Source organism: Saprolegnia diclina, assembly GCF_000281045.1.
Source record: "Saprolegnia diclina VS20 unplaced genomic scaffold supercont1.89, whole genome shotgun sequence".
Classification (NCBI taxonomy): Eukaryota; Oomycota; class Saprolegniomycetes; order Saprolegniales; family Saprolegniaceae; genus Saprolegnia; species Saprolegnia diclina.
In genome coordinates, this window is record NW_008246156.1 from 112,240 (window position 1) to 124,386 (window position 12,147).

At 59.5% G+C, this 12,147-nt stretch overlaps 6 protein-coding genes across 6 annotated transcripts; 2 read left to right on the forward strand and 4 right to left on the reverse strand.

Moving 5' to 3' along the window:
• Window positions 1-46: 46 nt before the first annotated feature.
• On the forward strand, window positions 47-1,978 carry SDRG_15343 (hypothetical protein; the record flags this gene model as incomplete). Its single annotated transcript, XM_008621512.1, has 1 exon — window positions 47-1,978. One exon carries the CDS (start codon window positions 47-49, stop codon window positions 1,718-1,720), a length of 1,674 nt encoding a protein of 557 aa, XP_008619734.1. The 3' UTR covers window positions 1,721-1,978.
• A 278-nt stretch (window positions 1,979-2,256) lies between these two features.
• Window positions 2,257-2,956, reverse strand: SDRG_15344 (hypothetical protein). Its single transcript, XM_008621513.1, has one exon. The coding sequence runs from the start codon at window positions 2,849-2,851 to the stop codon at window positions 2,402-2,404; it is 450 nt and encodes a 149-aa protein (XP_008619735.1). The 5' UTR covers window positions 2,852-2,956; the 3' UTR covers window positions 2,257-2,401.
• A 1,240-nt stretch (window positions 2,957-4,196) lies between these two features.
• Window positions 4,197-7,433, reverse strand: SDRG_15345 (hypothetical protein). Its single transcript, XM_008621514.1, has 5 exons — window positions 6,706-7,433; window positions 6,157-6,662; window positions 5,974-6,110; window positions 4,847-5,925; window positions 4,197-4,798 (listed from the first exon to the last, which is right to left on the reverse strand). Exons 1-5 carry the CDS (start codon window positions 7,359-7,361, stop codon window positions 4,264-4,266), a joined length of 2,913 nt encoding a protein of 970 aa, XP_008619736.1. The 5' UTR covers window positions 7,362-7,433; the 3' UTR covers window positions 4,197-4,263.
• Window positions 7,434-8,242: 809 nt separating this feature from the next.
• SDRG_15346 (hypothetical protein) lies at window positions 8,243-8,861 on the forward strand. The gene has a single exon (XM_008621515.1). The coding sequence runs from the start codon at window positions 8,328-8,330 to the stop codon at window positions 8,796-8,798; it is 471 nt and encodes a 156-aa protein (XP_008619737.1). The 5' UTR covers window positions 8,243-8,327; the 3' UTR covers window positions 8,799-8,861.
• Window positions 8,862-9,941: 1,080 nt separating this feature from the next.
• Window positions 9,942-10,876, reverse strand: SDRG_15347 (hypothetical protein). The gene is made up of 4 exons (XM_008621516.1): window positions 10,677-10,876; window positions 10,590-10,629; window positions 10,255-10,543; window positions 9,942-10,203 (listed from the first exon to the last, which is right to left on the reverse strand). Exons 1-4 carry the CDS (start codon window positions 10,855-10,857, stop codon window positions 10,081-10,083), a joined length of 633 nt encoding a protein of 210 aa, XP_008619738.1. The 5' UTR covers window positions 10,858-10,876; the 3' UTR covers window positions 9,942-10,080.
• A 130-nt stretch (window positions 10,877-11,006) lies between these two features.
• SDRG_15348 (hypothetical protein) lies at window positions 11,007-12,096 on the reverse strand (the record flags this gene model as incomplete). The annotated part of the gene is made up of 1 exon (XM_008621517.1): window positions 11,007-12,096. One exon carries the CDS (start codon window positions 12,094-12,096, stop codon window positions 11,203-11,205), a length of 894 nt encoding a protein of 297 aa, XP_008619739.1. The 3' UTR covers window positions 11,007-11,202.
• Between the last annotated feature and the right edge of the window lie 51 nt (window positions 12,097-12,147).

The window sequence follows — 12,147 nt, forward strand, 5'->3', positions numbered from 1 at the left end:
CCTGTACCTTCTTGGCAACAGCTTCTACTTTGCACTTCTTGGGCTCATGGCCTGGCGCCTCACCCCGATCCAAACCCGCATGGTTCGCTTCATCCAGCCCCAAGCCTGCGCGAGCGTCTTCTTTGCCGTTGCTGTTGCCTTTCTAATCCCGCTTCGGCCGCGATACAAACCAAATCTCTCCAAGTCCTTTTGTGCTACCCGCCCATGGCCGCCACAGCTGAAAGCGACGGTGCTTCACACGCTAGCGATGCTCGGCCAAACGTACCTCGCCTACACGACCGCCGCCGCGACACCGCACACGGCGGTCGCGGGTGCCTACACGGCGCTTGTCGCCGTCAGCTGCCTCGTCACGCCATATTACATCGCGTATGACCATCTTGGGCTCGTCGATGCTCTCGACAGCGTTACGACGCTGCTCATAGCGGTCGTCTTCCCCACTCTCTTTGTGCTTGTCCCGACCGCTACAGTCATTTACGGCCCACAACACGACACGGGCTCGACGGTGAATCAGTATGCGTGGTACGCTGAGCTTGTCGCGTCGTGGCGCCTCCTCGCAGTCACGTCGGTAGCCAAACTTGTGGCGATGATTGCGCCAAGTGCGCTGCAGCTGGGCGCGATAGAGGCCACGCTAGCAGCCTTGTCATGCCCGCCACCCTCCATCAAACGGCCATCGGTTCAGTGCAACCGAATACGCTTTCCAACCCACAAGCGCTGGGTCCGCCTTCTCATTGGCTTCAATGTAGTGTGGGGTCTAGGCGTGCTGTGTCTCTCGTTGTATGCAATCGGTCACAGTAGTGCCTGCCCTGCACACTGCACCCTTGAAGCGCGTCCGTGGTTTAGCGCTGCTTGCGCTTGCGTCTATGCGCGTCTCGACTGCCGGACGAGCGTTTGTTCTCTCGACGGAGACGAAGAGCGTTACTTGAATGTGGACCTCCTGGGCTCCAGCCTCATGGTGCTGCACACACTGCACTGCTCGCTGCCCCGCGGCTTGCAACCGCAGACGCTAACACCGTTTGAAGAGTTGTTCGCCTACGCCATCGAGTACTCCAACATGACGTCGTGGGAGATTCCGCCGAGTGCATACCCCGCGTCGCTCGCACTAGCCTACATTCGCTACAGCCAGCTCACGGCGCTTCCAGTCGCACTGGCGTCGCCGCCGTTGCATCTCGTTGGCATCTACATCGACTCGGCGCCAATCGTCAATGTACCCGACGCTGTGTGGGCCAACTGGACCCATCTTTCCAACTTGTGGCTGAGCAACGTCAGTCTCCAGGTCGTTCCCGAATCGATCGCAGCTTTGCGCTCTCTCCAGTTTCTCGTCTTGAGCAGCAACAACCTGTCTACCGTTCCGGATGCAGTGAGCACGTTGCCGCTGCTGCAAAAACTCTATTTGGACGCGAATCCCATCACCGAGTTCCCAACGAGTCTCATCACGGCCAACCCAACGCTGGACCTCGCGCTCGATCAAACTCGGATCGCAGACGTGCCCGACACGCCGGCGGTCCGAGCAGCACTGACCCGAGGTTATGTTCACCTTGGCTCGACGCCTTTTTGTGCGCACGAGCAAAGCTACCACTGGGCAGCGACACTACGTCAGGGTGTCTGCGATGCGGCGTGCGCGCCCTTCTGCGCCAACGTGCGTCGAGGCAACGGTTTTTGCGACGCCCCGTGCAACGTGGCGGTTTGCGGCTTTGACAATGGTGACTGCGCCGCGCTCTAGCCAGTCTCTCTGTATTTGTGGACGCAGCAGATCCACCAACCGTGCAGCTCACGAGACGGCAATGCACATCATGGGTGGCGAGATGCAGCCAGCAGAAAAGCAAGTTCCAACCGCTCGAACAGGCTCTTGCATGTACGGTCTGCTGAGGTGTCGGCATACGACGATCGACGCACCGAGAGAGCGTCGTGCAAGGAACGGTACCTTCTAGCCGAGACTTGAAACCCTCTTGAAAACGAATATGTATCAAGTGACTTGACGACGTTATTTCTCAGAAGTACCTGTCAAAACCAATATACACCGTATCCATGACGCGTCGGGTGCTGCAGCGACGAGCAGCGGCGCAACGTTGCTGCTCGAATCCAGCGTCAAGCGGGTGGGTCGTCCGTCACCCATGCTCGAGCGATTCGACGAACTGTCAATGACGCACCGCCTCTCCGCCTGTCTGCGTTTCCATCAGCACGTTACTCCAGCTCTCGTCTGGTTACCTCTGGCTCGACAATAAGAACCTAGTCCTCCTCGGCGTGTGCAAGGTATGGTGGAGATAGAATGCAAGGGTTGTTTGTGGGCTTAAATAAGGCGGCTTCCGCAGCGACGTTGTCTGCAATCGACGCGATCGCTACGGCATGCGCCCTCTCGAGGAGAAGATCAATCGTAAATATACAGCAGCAGCAGCGTACGCCTCTACTCGTAGTGGGCAGGGTTGACAGCGACGGCGCCGAGGAAGCTCTTGAGCAGCTTGGAGACCTTGCAGCCCTCGGTTTCGCAGCGCTGGATGATGCGCGGCGGGCACTTGGCCATGGTTTCTTGCATGCGCATGAGAAAATCGTTGAGAAAGTAGACGCGGTCCTGGACGACCGACTTGGAGTTCTTCGAGAGGAAGTTGGCGTTCGGGAACTCGGTCTCGAAGAGCGACTTGAGGAACGACTCGAGGAGGCAGCGGCCGCCGCTGCAGCACTGGCCCTCCTTGAGGTGGCGCAGCACAAACTTCTGGAGCTGCACGAACGCCGAGTAGCGGCGGTAGATGACGATCGACTCGTCGTCGATCGAGACCTGGACCTTGATCGCGTACTCGGTGTGGCTGCCCTCGCGACGGGCGTCGATGACGGAGCTGCGGAGCGTGGCGAGCGACATGCTTACTGGTTGGCAAATTGAAAAGTGGTCACTCGGCGCGCGTTGAAGCGGCCCGTTCTGGCGCCAGCCTGTTACACATATTGTCTGGCGCCGTCTCCGTCTGCGAACTTCGGGTTCCAAAATCCTGCCCTCGCTTGAGGGACCACCTGCGCGCGACATGTGCGCATTGCGCGAAAATTCCCTCGCCAGAAGGACGACGCTTCGAATTATTCACGCCGCGCTCACTTGGCGAATTGCTCGTCTCGCCCGCTGCACTCCTGCGATATACACCCCACGACAACGACATCCTCGCCACTACGGTGGCCGTGGGACGCGAAGTTCGAAGTTATCCAGTGCCATTGACGGCCCCGACGAGGTGGAATGTAGGTGCCATAACGCAAACAAACCAGCTCTTTTTGCTGTTATAACTCCAAGATCTAGGTTGTAACACGTGGGTGCATCCGGGCAGCCAAGAGGCCAGCGCAACGAGTAGCCCATCGCGCTACACCGTACTGCGATGTAGCAGGTCGTAATACGATAGGCGTTGGAATACGCAACCCCGTCCCGGCCGTCGCTCGATCACTCGACCGCTCGACCGTGTCCGTGCCGAGGTGTTATGGGACTGTAACAGGTCCACCTCAAGCTTTCGGGAGCTACCGTGTGCCTGCCCGCGCTGGCGTGCGAGCGACCGCGGCTCGTGGCGCGATCATTCCAATCCTCATCGAGAAAGAAGGCGCGTAACACAAGCTCGCAGCAACGTCCCAGCGCGACGTTGCTGCGGCGGTAGCACGTGGCAACACCACTACGAGGCTCTTCTCTGCGGCCAGACGCCAGAGCGCCGACGACATTGCGCGCCGAAATCTCGGCCGTTCCACATTTGCCGACAGGTGGCGAAACTGACGCCAGCAACGGGCGGTATGTCACATTTCTCGTTAGAAAGGTCTCCTCGCATCCAACGACAGCGCTTTCTCGCGGTGTGTGGACCTCGGCGTCCGCCCAGCGTGTATATCGCCACTTGCGACAGGGGCGAATCTTGACACGCCGTCAGTCGGCTGCCTTGTCAGCCGGCCTGCGACGTCGCGTTGTCTTGAAGCTTGCTCCTGGGATCCGTAGACCTCGATCGATCTGAGAACGTGGAAGCGACAAGACGCCAGTACTCGCGCCATTGCAGGCGATCGACTGTCGTCTCTTCGTAACGAGAAAAGTGATCGGTGGTTTACTTGTTGAAAAATCCAAAAATTCATCCGCCAAGTGGCCGCGACACGACCCGCCGTGTCCTCTGCAGCCACACCGCATTCTCCGCCTTCTCTGTGTGTATATTTTCCATAAAACATGGCCAACTTCATATTCGGCGGATGTCTCTGGCGCTGCAATATGCGATTTAGCATTTGATAGATCGATATATAGAAGATTCCTTAGTGTATGTACTCGGCCTACGCGGCGGCGTAGTGCGCGTGCGAGTGGCCAATCACCGCGTAAAACGTCGTCGCAAACTCGTCTTCGCTCACGATGCCGTCTTCGTTCATGTCGAGGTACTGCATGAGCTCAAACGCCTGCTGCTCCGAGAGCACAATGTCGTCTTCGTCCTCGACCGCATCCTTGTCGTCGGTCGTCGCCACACTCGCCTCGTCGCGGTAGAGACTCGCCATTGAGTTGCGCATCGCCCGGCTCGGCGGCGACGCCAGTGACGAGAGCGACGACGACATGGGCACCGAGAGCGATGACGACATGGGGAGCGACGCGGGCTTGGCCTCGAGGTACCCAAGCACACGCAGCGTGTCCTTGAGGTCGTCAAACGTTATGCGGTGCTTGAGCGACCGGTCAAAGTACTCGAAGGCGCGCTTCATGAGCGCCCGCTCCGGCAGCGCCGGGTCGGCGTCCTGCAGGATCGCGCCAAAGATGCGCCCGAGCATCTCGTGGCACCACGGCACGTCCGTCTCGCTCGACACTTCATAGTACCGGAGAAACCTAGTCCCGTGTCGTCAACAGCGTCTCAACACAAGTCAGGAGTCCTACTCGTAGCAGTCGATCTTGTCGTGGTCGTCGAGCACGACGAGCTGGGGCGCGTAGAGGAGAAAGTGGACCGGCACGCCGAGGACGTCCGTGAGCGCTTGCTTCCACTGCAGACGCGTGAGGAACATGCGCCAGAAGGGCTGACCACGAAAGTACTGGCGGAGCGCGTCGCACTTTTGGCCAATGAGTTCTTGGAGGCTCCAGAGCGTCTTGTCCTCGAACGCCTTGGTCTGCGCGCGCCAGTTGCGGTGGCACGTGTACTTTTGCAGCGGCTGGGCGTAAAACTGTACCACATACGGCTTGAGTTCGTTCGTGACAACCACAAACGCGCCCTTGTTGGTCTGGAAGCCGCAGTACGCAGACGCCGAGAAGACTGAGAGGACGAGCCCGTCGTGGCACACGACGTACCCATCTTCGTGCGACTCGTGCGACCGAATGATCATCTGGAGGTTGTTGGTCTTGCAAAATGCCTGCGTCACGTCCGGTCCAAACTCGTAGCCGCAGCCGCGCTTCGAGATTGTGATGCCATCGTGCGGCTGCGGGTCGTTCCAGAGCATTTGGCAGAAAATGTCGTCGGCCAAGAGGCCGCTGGCCCCCGTCGGCGGCTCGCGCTCAATGTCAATGGCTTGGATGTCGGCGAGCGTCACATTCGGGTTGTGGGGCACGCCGCCGTGCACGATGAAGATCGCGTCTTGCACGAGCGTGCAGAGCGGGAGGCGGTTGAACACTTGTCCAAAGAGCTGGAAGAGCGCGCCCGAGTCCCGGTACTTGCGCATGACTTCCTCTTCAAAGCCAAAGACGTGGTTGAGCATCGACGCTTCGTGGTTGCCGCGGTTCAGAAACACATATGTCGGGTAGAGTAGCTTGTACGCGAGGAGCGTCAGAATGACTTCGACGCCGTGGAGACCGCGGTCGACAAAGTCGCCGTTGAAGACATACCACACGTGCTTGCTGGGCACACCTTTGCGATCAAAGATCGTCATGAGGTCCTCGAATTGGCCGTGGAGGTCGCCGACAATGACGACCTGGACGCCGTTTGGGATCGTGAGCCGGCTCATGCACACGAGCGGTTGCTCGAGAATCTACACAGCCCTTCAGAAACTACGATCTCATAGGTCTCTGCGGTGTACGAGGTTGAGGAGGCGCGTGACGTAGGCTTGGTGCAGAGGAAGGCCGTTGCGGAAGGCGTCGACAAGCTTGAGCACTTGGTTTTCCGTGAGTGGGAACGTGAGGTGTGCCCCACGGTACGACGCCGGCACGACATTGTCTAAGTATCAACTTGATACAGTATTCGAAACAAGAAACTCGTGTACCCGGGAGGTTTTGGTTTTGGAGCTCGGCCGATTGGTCCCACGAGTTGCTCCACGCGGGCGTGAGCGACTGGAGCTCGTTGACGCTGATCGACGTCTTGAGGATCTTGACGGTCTGCACCGCGCGCTGCTCTTCCAGCGTCTCGAGGAGGCTCCACGTGTGAAAATGCAGCTGTGTGCGAAAGAGGCGGTACGCCAAGTACGACTTGAGGCGGCACTTGATGCGGTTGGCAGCGAGGATCATCTCCGAGTAGCGCTCGACATATCGAATGTGCACGCGCTGGATCGTCTGGCGCGCCGGGATCGAGACGTGGACCATGACCGCGTCCGACGAGCCTTGCACGATCGTACCGACGCGGATGCCATAGACAAGCACCTTTGTGCCGGGCAAGAACGGCTCCGGCAGCGGGTCGCAGTCGCAGCAGATGCGGACGGGGTCCGTGTAGCCGAGCAGCGGCAGGCGCGGAATCAAGTGCGAGCACTGGTAGCACACGCACGTACCGCACTTGCTACGTACAGGTGTGAGCATGGACATGGTGTCGGCGCGCGTACCGGCAGTGGTGCGGACGGAAGAAGGCCGTGAACGTGCCATGGCAGATCTGGCAGTGCTTCGAGTTGGGCACCCACACCGGGCGCATCGCGATGCGGAAGGCCTTGACCCACATGTCGTAGTGCGAGTGGCTCGAGGCCTGGAGCTTCCACGACGTGAGCGTCCCGTTGGTCGCAAAGCCCGTCACGAGGATCTCGCGCGTCCGGCGCACGCAGCGCATCTCCGAGTTGAGAGACGACGTGGTCTGGTTGAGCGACGTGAGGTCGAGGCCTGAGCCCGAGATCTCAAACTCGGTCGCGCACAGCGACGGGTGCAGGAGCATGACGCCACGCAAATTGCGGGTCGTGAGCTGGTTCGTGAGCGTGAGCTTGTTCTTCGGGATGTGGACGACGACGTCGCCCATGTCGTTGATGGTCTGCTTGACCGGGATCTCGTAGTACTTGAGGAACCCGTTCGAGTCGAGCACAAAGTAGCGAAAGTGGGCGTAGTCGCCCTTCTTGATGAGTGGGCCCTCGGCGAGGTAGACCACCAGTGGGCTCGTGGCGCAGAGGTCGACGCCGAGGCAGCAGCGGCAGACGCCGTTGACGAAGGCCAGCATCGAGTCGGCGTTCTCTGGCGACGTCTCTTGTCGGCGACTGGGGCTCGAGTACCGAAGCATCCGTGGCGTCGTCGTCTCTGTCTCACAGCGTTGAAGTCGGGCCAGAAGGGGCTTGGCACCTCTGCAAATCGATCGCGTCAGCCTACAACCTCTATGTATTTATATATGCAGTTGCGACCAGCTATACGCACGCAACTGCCGCCCTCGCACGCCACCAAGGAGCCAGCGCCGTTGGTGCCAAGGTCGTACCCGCGCTTGGCGAGCGCCACCCAGGCATTGCGATGCTCCTTACCTCGGGACGCGCAAGTGCCAAGTTGAAGCGGCGCCATGGAGCCAGTGGGCAGTTGGGTACAATTAGCCTCAACCAAGTCCGGAATGTCGACAGCGTGGGACCGCCACCAGGTCGTCCGCCCTCACCGGTCGATAGAAGCTGCAAATCGATGCGCGATGACTCATACAGCTCGCCCTATTGCTCTGCAGTTGGGTGCGTTAAGCGGGATGCGATCGAGTTCGAGCCGCCGTCGTGGGCCCGGCGACGCCGGAACGTGAACCATACATTGTGTGGTCGTGGTCGTCTTCTGCTGGCGCCATCTAGTACAGTGTACGGCAGCATCACGTGGCCGCTATCTTCCGAGCTTGCAGATGCTAGGTACACTTGAGGGCTATTCCGACGGTTCAGTTGTCCAATCTGCGAACAATTTGGTGCAGTGCTCTCTGTAGTTACTCGACATTGCCCTTGCCTCAACGACACGACTGCAGTAGCTAGTGGCGTCGTAAGTGCAGCGGTGGCTTGAGCCGCCGATCCTGGATATCGACCTTGTAAGCTAGGGTCGCCACTTCAACTTTAGGCTATCTCCTTAGGCTCAAACCGGGTCTTCGCCCGGCTTGCGTCGGCGGGTTCACTGGCCAAGGCCTTGATTGGTCTCTCACAAGATCGCGTAGGCGAACCCGCATCCAAAATAGCTGCTTTGGCTCGCGCTCTCCATCGGTCATTTCCGCTTTGCCTCTGCACTCCCTGAGAAGACCATGTCCCGACCGAGCGCCACGCAGTCGCAGAACCTCAACAACTTTATCGGCGACCGCTCCAGCACACGCCTCGCCAAGCCGCCGGGCGGTGGGTCGACGGTCGGATCGCTCATTTTTGGCGGCGCCGACGCGGCCAACAGCACGTCGGGGTCGTTCATGGACGACCGAAAAGGCCGTCGCGGGTCGTCGAACCGCCCCGAGCAGATCGGGAGCCAAGTGTTTGGCAACAACGAGGCGCTGGTGCGTCACGGCAGCAACAACAGCGGCGGCGGGAACAGTGACAAGGAGGCTCAAAAGTACCAGCTGCAGCAGCAGCAGTACATGCAGCAGCAGATGGAGCGCCGCGGAAGCAACCAGAACCAGAGCGCGAGCGACATCTTCCTCCAGAACGCGCCGGGCAACATTGCGGGCGAGCGCCGAACACGTCGCATGTACAACGGCGGCCAGTCCTCGGGCTTCCAGCTCTCATAGTCCACCACAAACTAGACGAATAACGCACCATGCATATAATAGTATATTAGTTTGCTTCTACCAGTCGCATTGACCTTTTACTCGCATCATGGCCGGCCACGCGGCCGCGACTGCTTCCGGACGTCCGGATACGGGGTACGTGGCAGCGCGGAAGGGCCGCATGTGACATGCGTTACAACCGCAAAGACTAAGATCACTTTAAGATGGCCCTCAGGAGAGCGACGCAGCGGTAACCGAGCCGGTCCGTGAGATCATCGAGCTGGTTCGCTGCCACGGGGTTGTGGATACGGACTTGGTATGGGACGCCTTTTGCAGGGACGCTTCATATCTGCAACTTGACGCATTGTTGTGCAGGGATGGTCCTTTGCAGGGCTCCTCTGTCACCGCCTTCGAGTGTTGGTGGGAGCCGCAATGCGCGCGGCTTCCGACCTCGTCCAATGGGACTCAAGAGGCTACCTCCTGGTCTACCCGTGATTGGGTGACACGGCTCCCGTGATCTGCAACCATAGGGGTAATGAAGTAACAACAATCTTTCTTTTGCTTCCTTTTCAGTGCATTGTCAAGAAGCGGCCATGCCTGCAGAGTCGGCCCTTCGGACCCGACGACACATCACGCAAATTGATGCGTGGGCGGCCAACATATACTCGACATCAACGGCCACTGCGCCCTGGTCGCCCCTTGGCTATCTCCACACACATTGCCAACCGAACGGCTCTGGTCGACTCGAGCTATCTCGGGAAGTTGCACACGGCGTGCCTCTCGGACCGCGATTGATATGAGAGAAGGACGTCGCACCGCTCGCCAGCGTCGTCACACTCGACCTCTCGCACTGCGATGTCTGCCGCTCGCCCACGTACGTCTGCACTTTGTGCAAACCTTCACCCTCGCCAACTGCCATCGGATGCACGGTGACGACGTCGACGTAGTCACCTTTGTGCAACTAGTAGCACTGTGTCTCGACGGCTGCGACCAGCTCACGACCGTGGATGCATTCGCTCAGCCTCCTCAATTGCTTGGGGCTCACCAATGTCTCGATGCTCTGTCATGTGCACTCGCTGGACCTCACGGGCTGCTGGCCCCTCCGTGAGTATGCGATGGGCGCCCGAAATGGCCTCTCCGTCGATGGATGAGGCCATTCTGCGTCTGGCGCGGATTTTGGTCCTGTATGCAGAGACTGTCGCTAAAGCTACATCCCTTCGATCGTAACCTTGTGGAATAATTGTCGTGTTATAGCTACATTGATGCTATCTTGATAGTGCTATGTACAAGCGAATGGAGTGGCTCATTTGGCCTTGGTCTTTTGCTCGTAGTCGAACTCGGCGACGCTGGCCGCGGCCGACGCGAGCTGCGCGACGTTGATGATGTTCTTCATGACGCACGCGGGGAAGCAGCCGTACCACGCAATCTACGAAGCGACGCGTTAGCATCGTGGACCATTAAAAGGACGGGTGTCTACCGAGGCAAGGGGGAGGCCCGCGACCGTGAGCGTTGGCTCAAAGCTGAGCACGTACAAGAGGATGTAGAAGAACTCGGCGCCGACACAGCAGTAGCCAAAGAGCGGGTAGCAGCCGTAGTAGACACGCAAGAGAACGTTCTTCTTCGACTCGATCGACTTGTGGTGGCCGCGCGACGCGTACATGTGGTACCAATGGCTCGAAAAGTCGAGCACGAGGAGGAAGAGGAACGCGAGCTTGTACGCCGGGTAGAGGTGCGAGAGGATCACGAGGAGACCGGCCGTCGAGCAGCTACACAATGGCATGAGCGACAGAGCGCGAGTCGCTCGCAGCGTACCGGTCCGTGACCATGTCGAGGACGGCGCCAAACGTCGAGCCTAATGTGGATGCTACATGAGCCGTCGCCGAGAGCGAGGCATCGTACATTGGTTGAACCAGCGGGCGAAGAAGCCGTCAAAGTAGTCGCAGATGAAGCTGAAGGCGTAGCAGATAATGCTCGTCTTCCAGTCCGTCTCGGCCACGTAGAAGCTGTAGGCCGTGAGGGCCACGCGGACGTAGCCGATGAGGTTGGGGATGTAGAAGTAGACCTCCGACTTGTCGCCCATGCTGCTGCTGCCGACCGTGAAAAACGCGAATTGGCGTCCGGAAGTCATGCCATCTTTTTGGCCAATGGCATCGCTGGAACGCAAGTAGCCAATCAGCGCGCGGCAGTAATTTTTGCGCTGATGATGAAACGACGCCGGCGCATGATCGCGTGAAAAATGGCGCGCGTCGCACAGAGACACGGTCGCGCCTCAACACGGGTCGACACTGGATTATACACTGGATTATACACGATTCTACGTCTTGGGGCGACGATGGGGGTCCGGGCTGGCCTAGCTGAAGAAGCCACGCTGAGTTCCGATGCGCCCCATTCAAGGTCTTGCAGCGGTGCATCGCCACATAGTGGTCTAGATCGCATGGTGCACGGCGTCAGCGACGCTGCTGCGCTCGCGGTGGCGCGGGTCTAAGACGGGAAAGGACTGCGTGCGGCGAGGCGACCCGTGGGGCTGTCCGAGCTGCTCGAGCGCGGCTGTGAGCTGCCGTGTTAGCTCTTGATGGTGCTTGTCTTGGGCGGCAAAGTGCGCCTGCGACTCGGCTCGCATCACAACAAGGTCGGCCCGCAGCACTTGCATCTCCAAGTCTCTAGCCACGGAATCGGCTTTGCCCATCACTTCAATATGCGGGTTGGGAGTCGTCGCATCAGTGGGCGGGACCACGGTGCTGTCCAGCGCCCTGCCGATGGCCCAGACGCGCAGTTCGATCACATCGACCACGTTCTTTCGGTGCACAAACTGAAAGAGATAAGCACAGTGCCCATGCACGTCCAGCGGCGGCACTAGATCGTCGGCGCGTGGCTGCTTGCAAATCGCAGCGCGTAGTGTCTCGGCAATACTGCGAACGCTGATCTTAAGCGCTTCGAGCTTGGCAGGCGCGTCGTCACCGCGGTGCTTGTGCGCCTTGGCAAACAGACTCGTGAGCGCCTCTTCGGCGGCCGCGATCGCGTCCAACTCGGGTTGAAACCCACACAGAATCTCGGGATCCGTGCTGAAATGCTCGACTCGGCGCAAATCTTCCGTGACGACGCCAATGTGCTCGGCGATGGTAGCTTGAAGCGCCGCCAGCGTCGTCTGCCATCGCTGCTTGCGCGTGTTGTCATGTCGAATCGACGCCTCGTGCTCGGGTCGCATCGAGATGTCGAGGCTCGAGACGACCTCCGAGAAGATCGGGTTGAGCACCCGCGCGTGGGTCTTAACATCAGTCAGATGCAACAGCGCTTGCGTCCCGTCGGCGTCGAGGCGCATCGACTGCTCCAAGCGCAGGATGCACTGGGCGTAGCTCGTGAGCGCCTCGGT

Bases quoted from the DNA above. Each gene is read 5' to 3' on its own strand.
- SDRG_15346 (XM_008621515.1), top strand. From the start codon at position 8,328: ATGTCCCGACCGAGCGCCACGCAGTCGCAGAACCTCAACAACTTTATC.
- SDRG_15345 (XM_008621514.1), bottom strand. From the start codon at position 7,361: ATGCTTCGGTACTCGAGCCCCAGTCGCCGACAAGAGACGTCGCCAGAG. The intron at 6,111-6,156 runs GTACACGAGTTT...GTTGATACTTAG, and splicing joins CCAAAACCAAAACCTCCCGG to ACAATGTCGTGCCGGCGTCG. The intron at 4,799-4,846 runs GTAGGACTCCTG...ACACGGGACTAG, and splicing joins GACAAGATCGACTGCTACGA to GTTTCTCCGGTACTATGAAG.
- SDRG_15344 (XM_008621513.1), bottom strand. From the start codon at position 2,851: ATGTCGCTCGCCACGCTCCGCAGCTCCGTCATCGACGCCCGTCGCGAG.
- SDRG_15347 (XM_008621516.1), bottom strand. From the start codon at position 10,857: ATGGGCGACAAGTCGGAGGTCTACTTCTACATCCCCAACCTCATCGGC. The intron at 10,630-10,676 runs GTACGATGCCTC...CATCCACATTAG, and splicing joins CGCCCGCTGGTTCAACCAAT to GCTCGACGTTTGGCGCCGTC. The intron at 10,544-10,589 runs GTACGCTGCGAG...GCCATTGTGTAG, and splicing joins CTCGACATGGTCACGGACCG to CTGCTCGACGGCCGGTCTCC.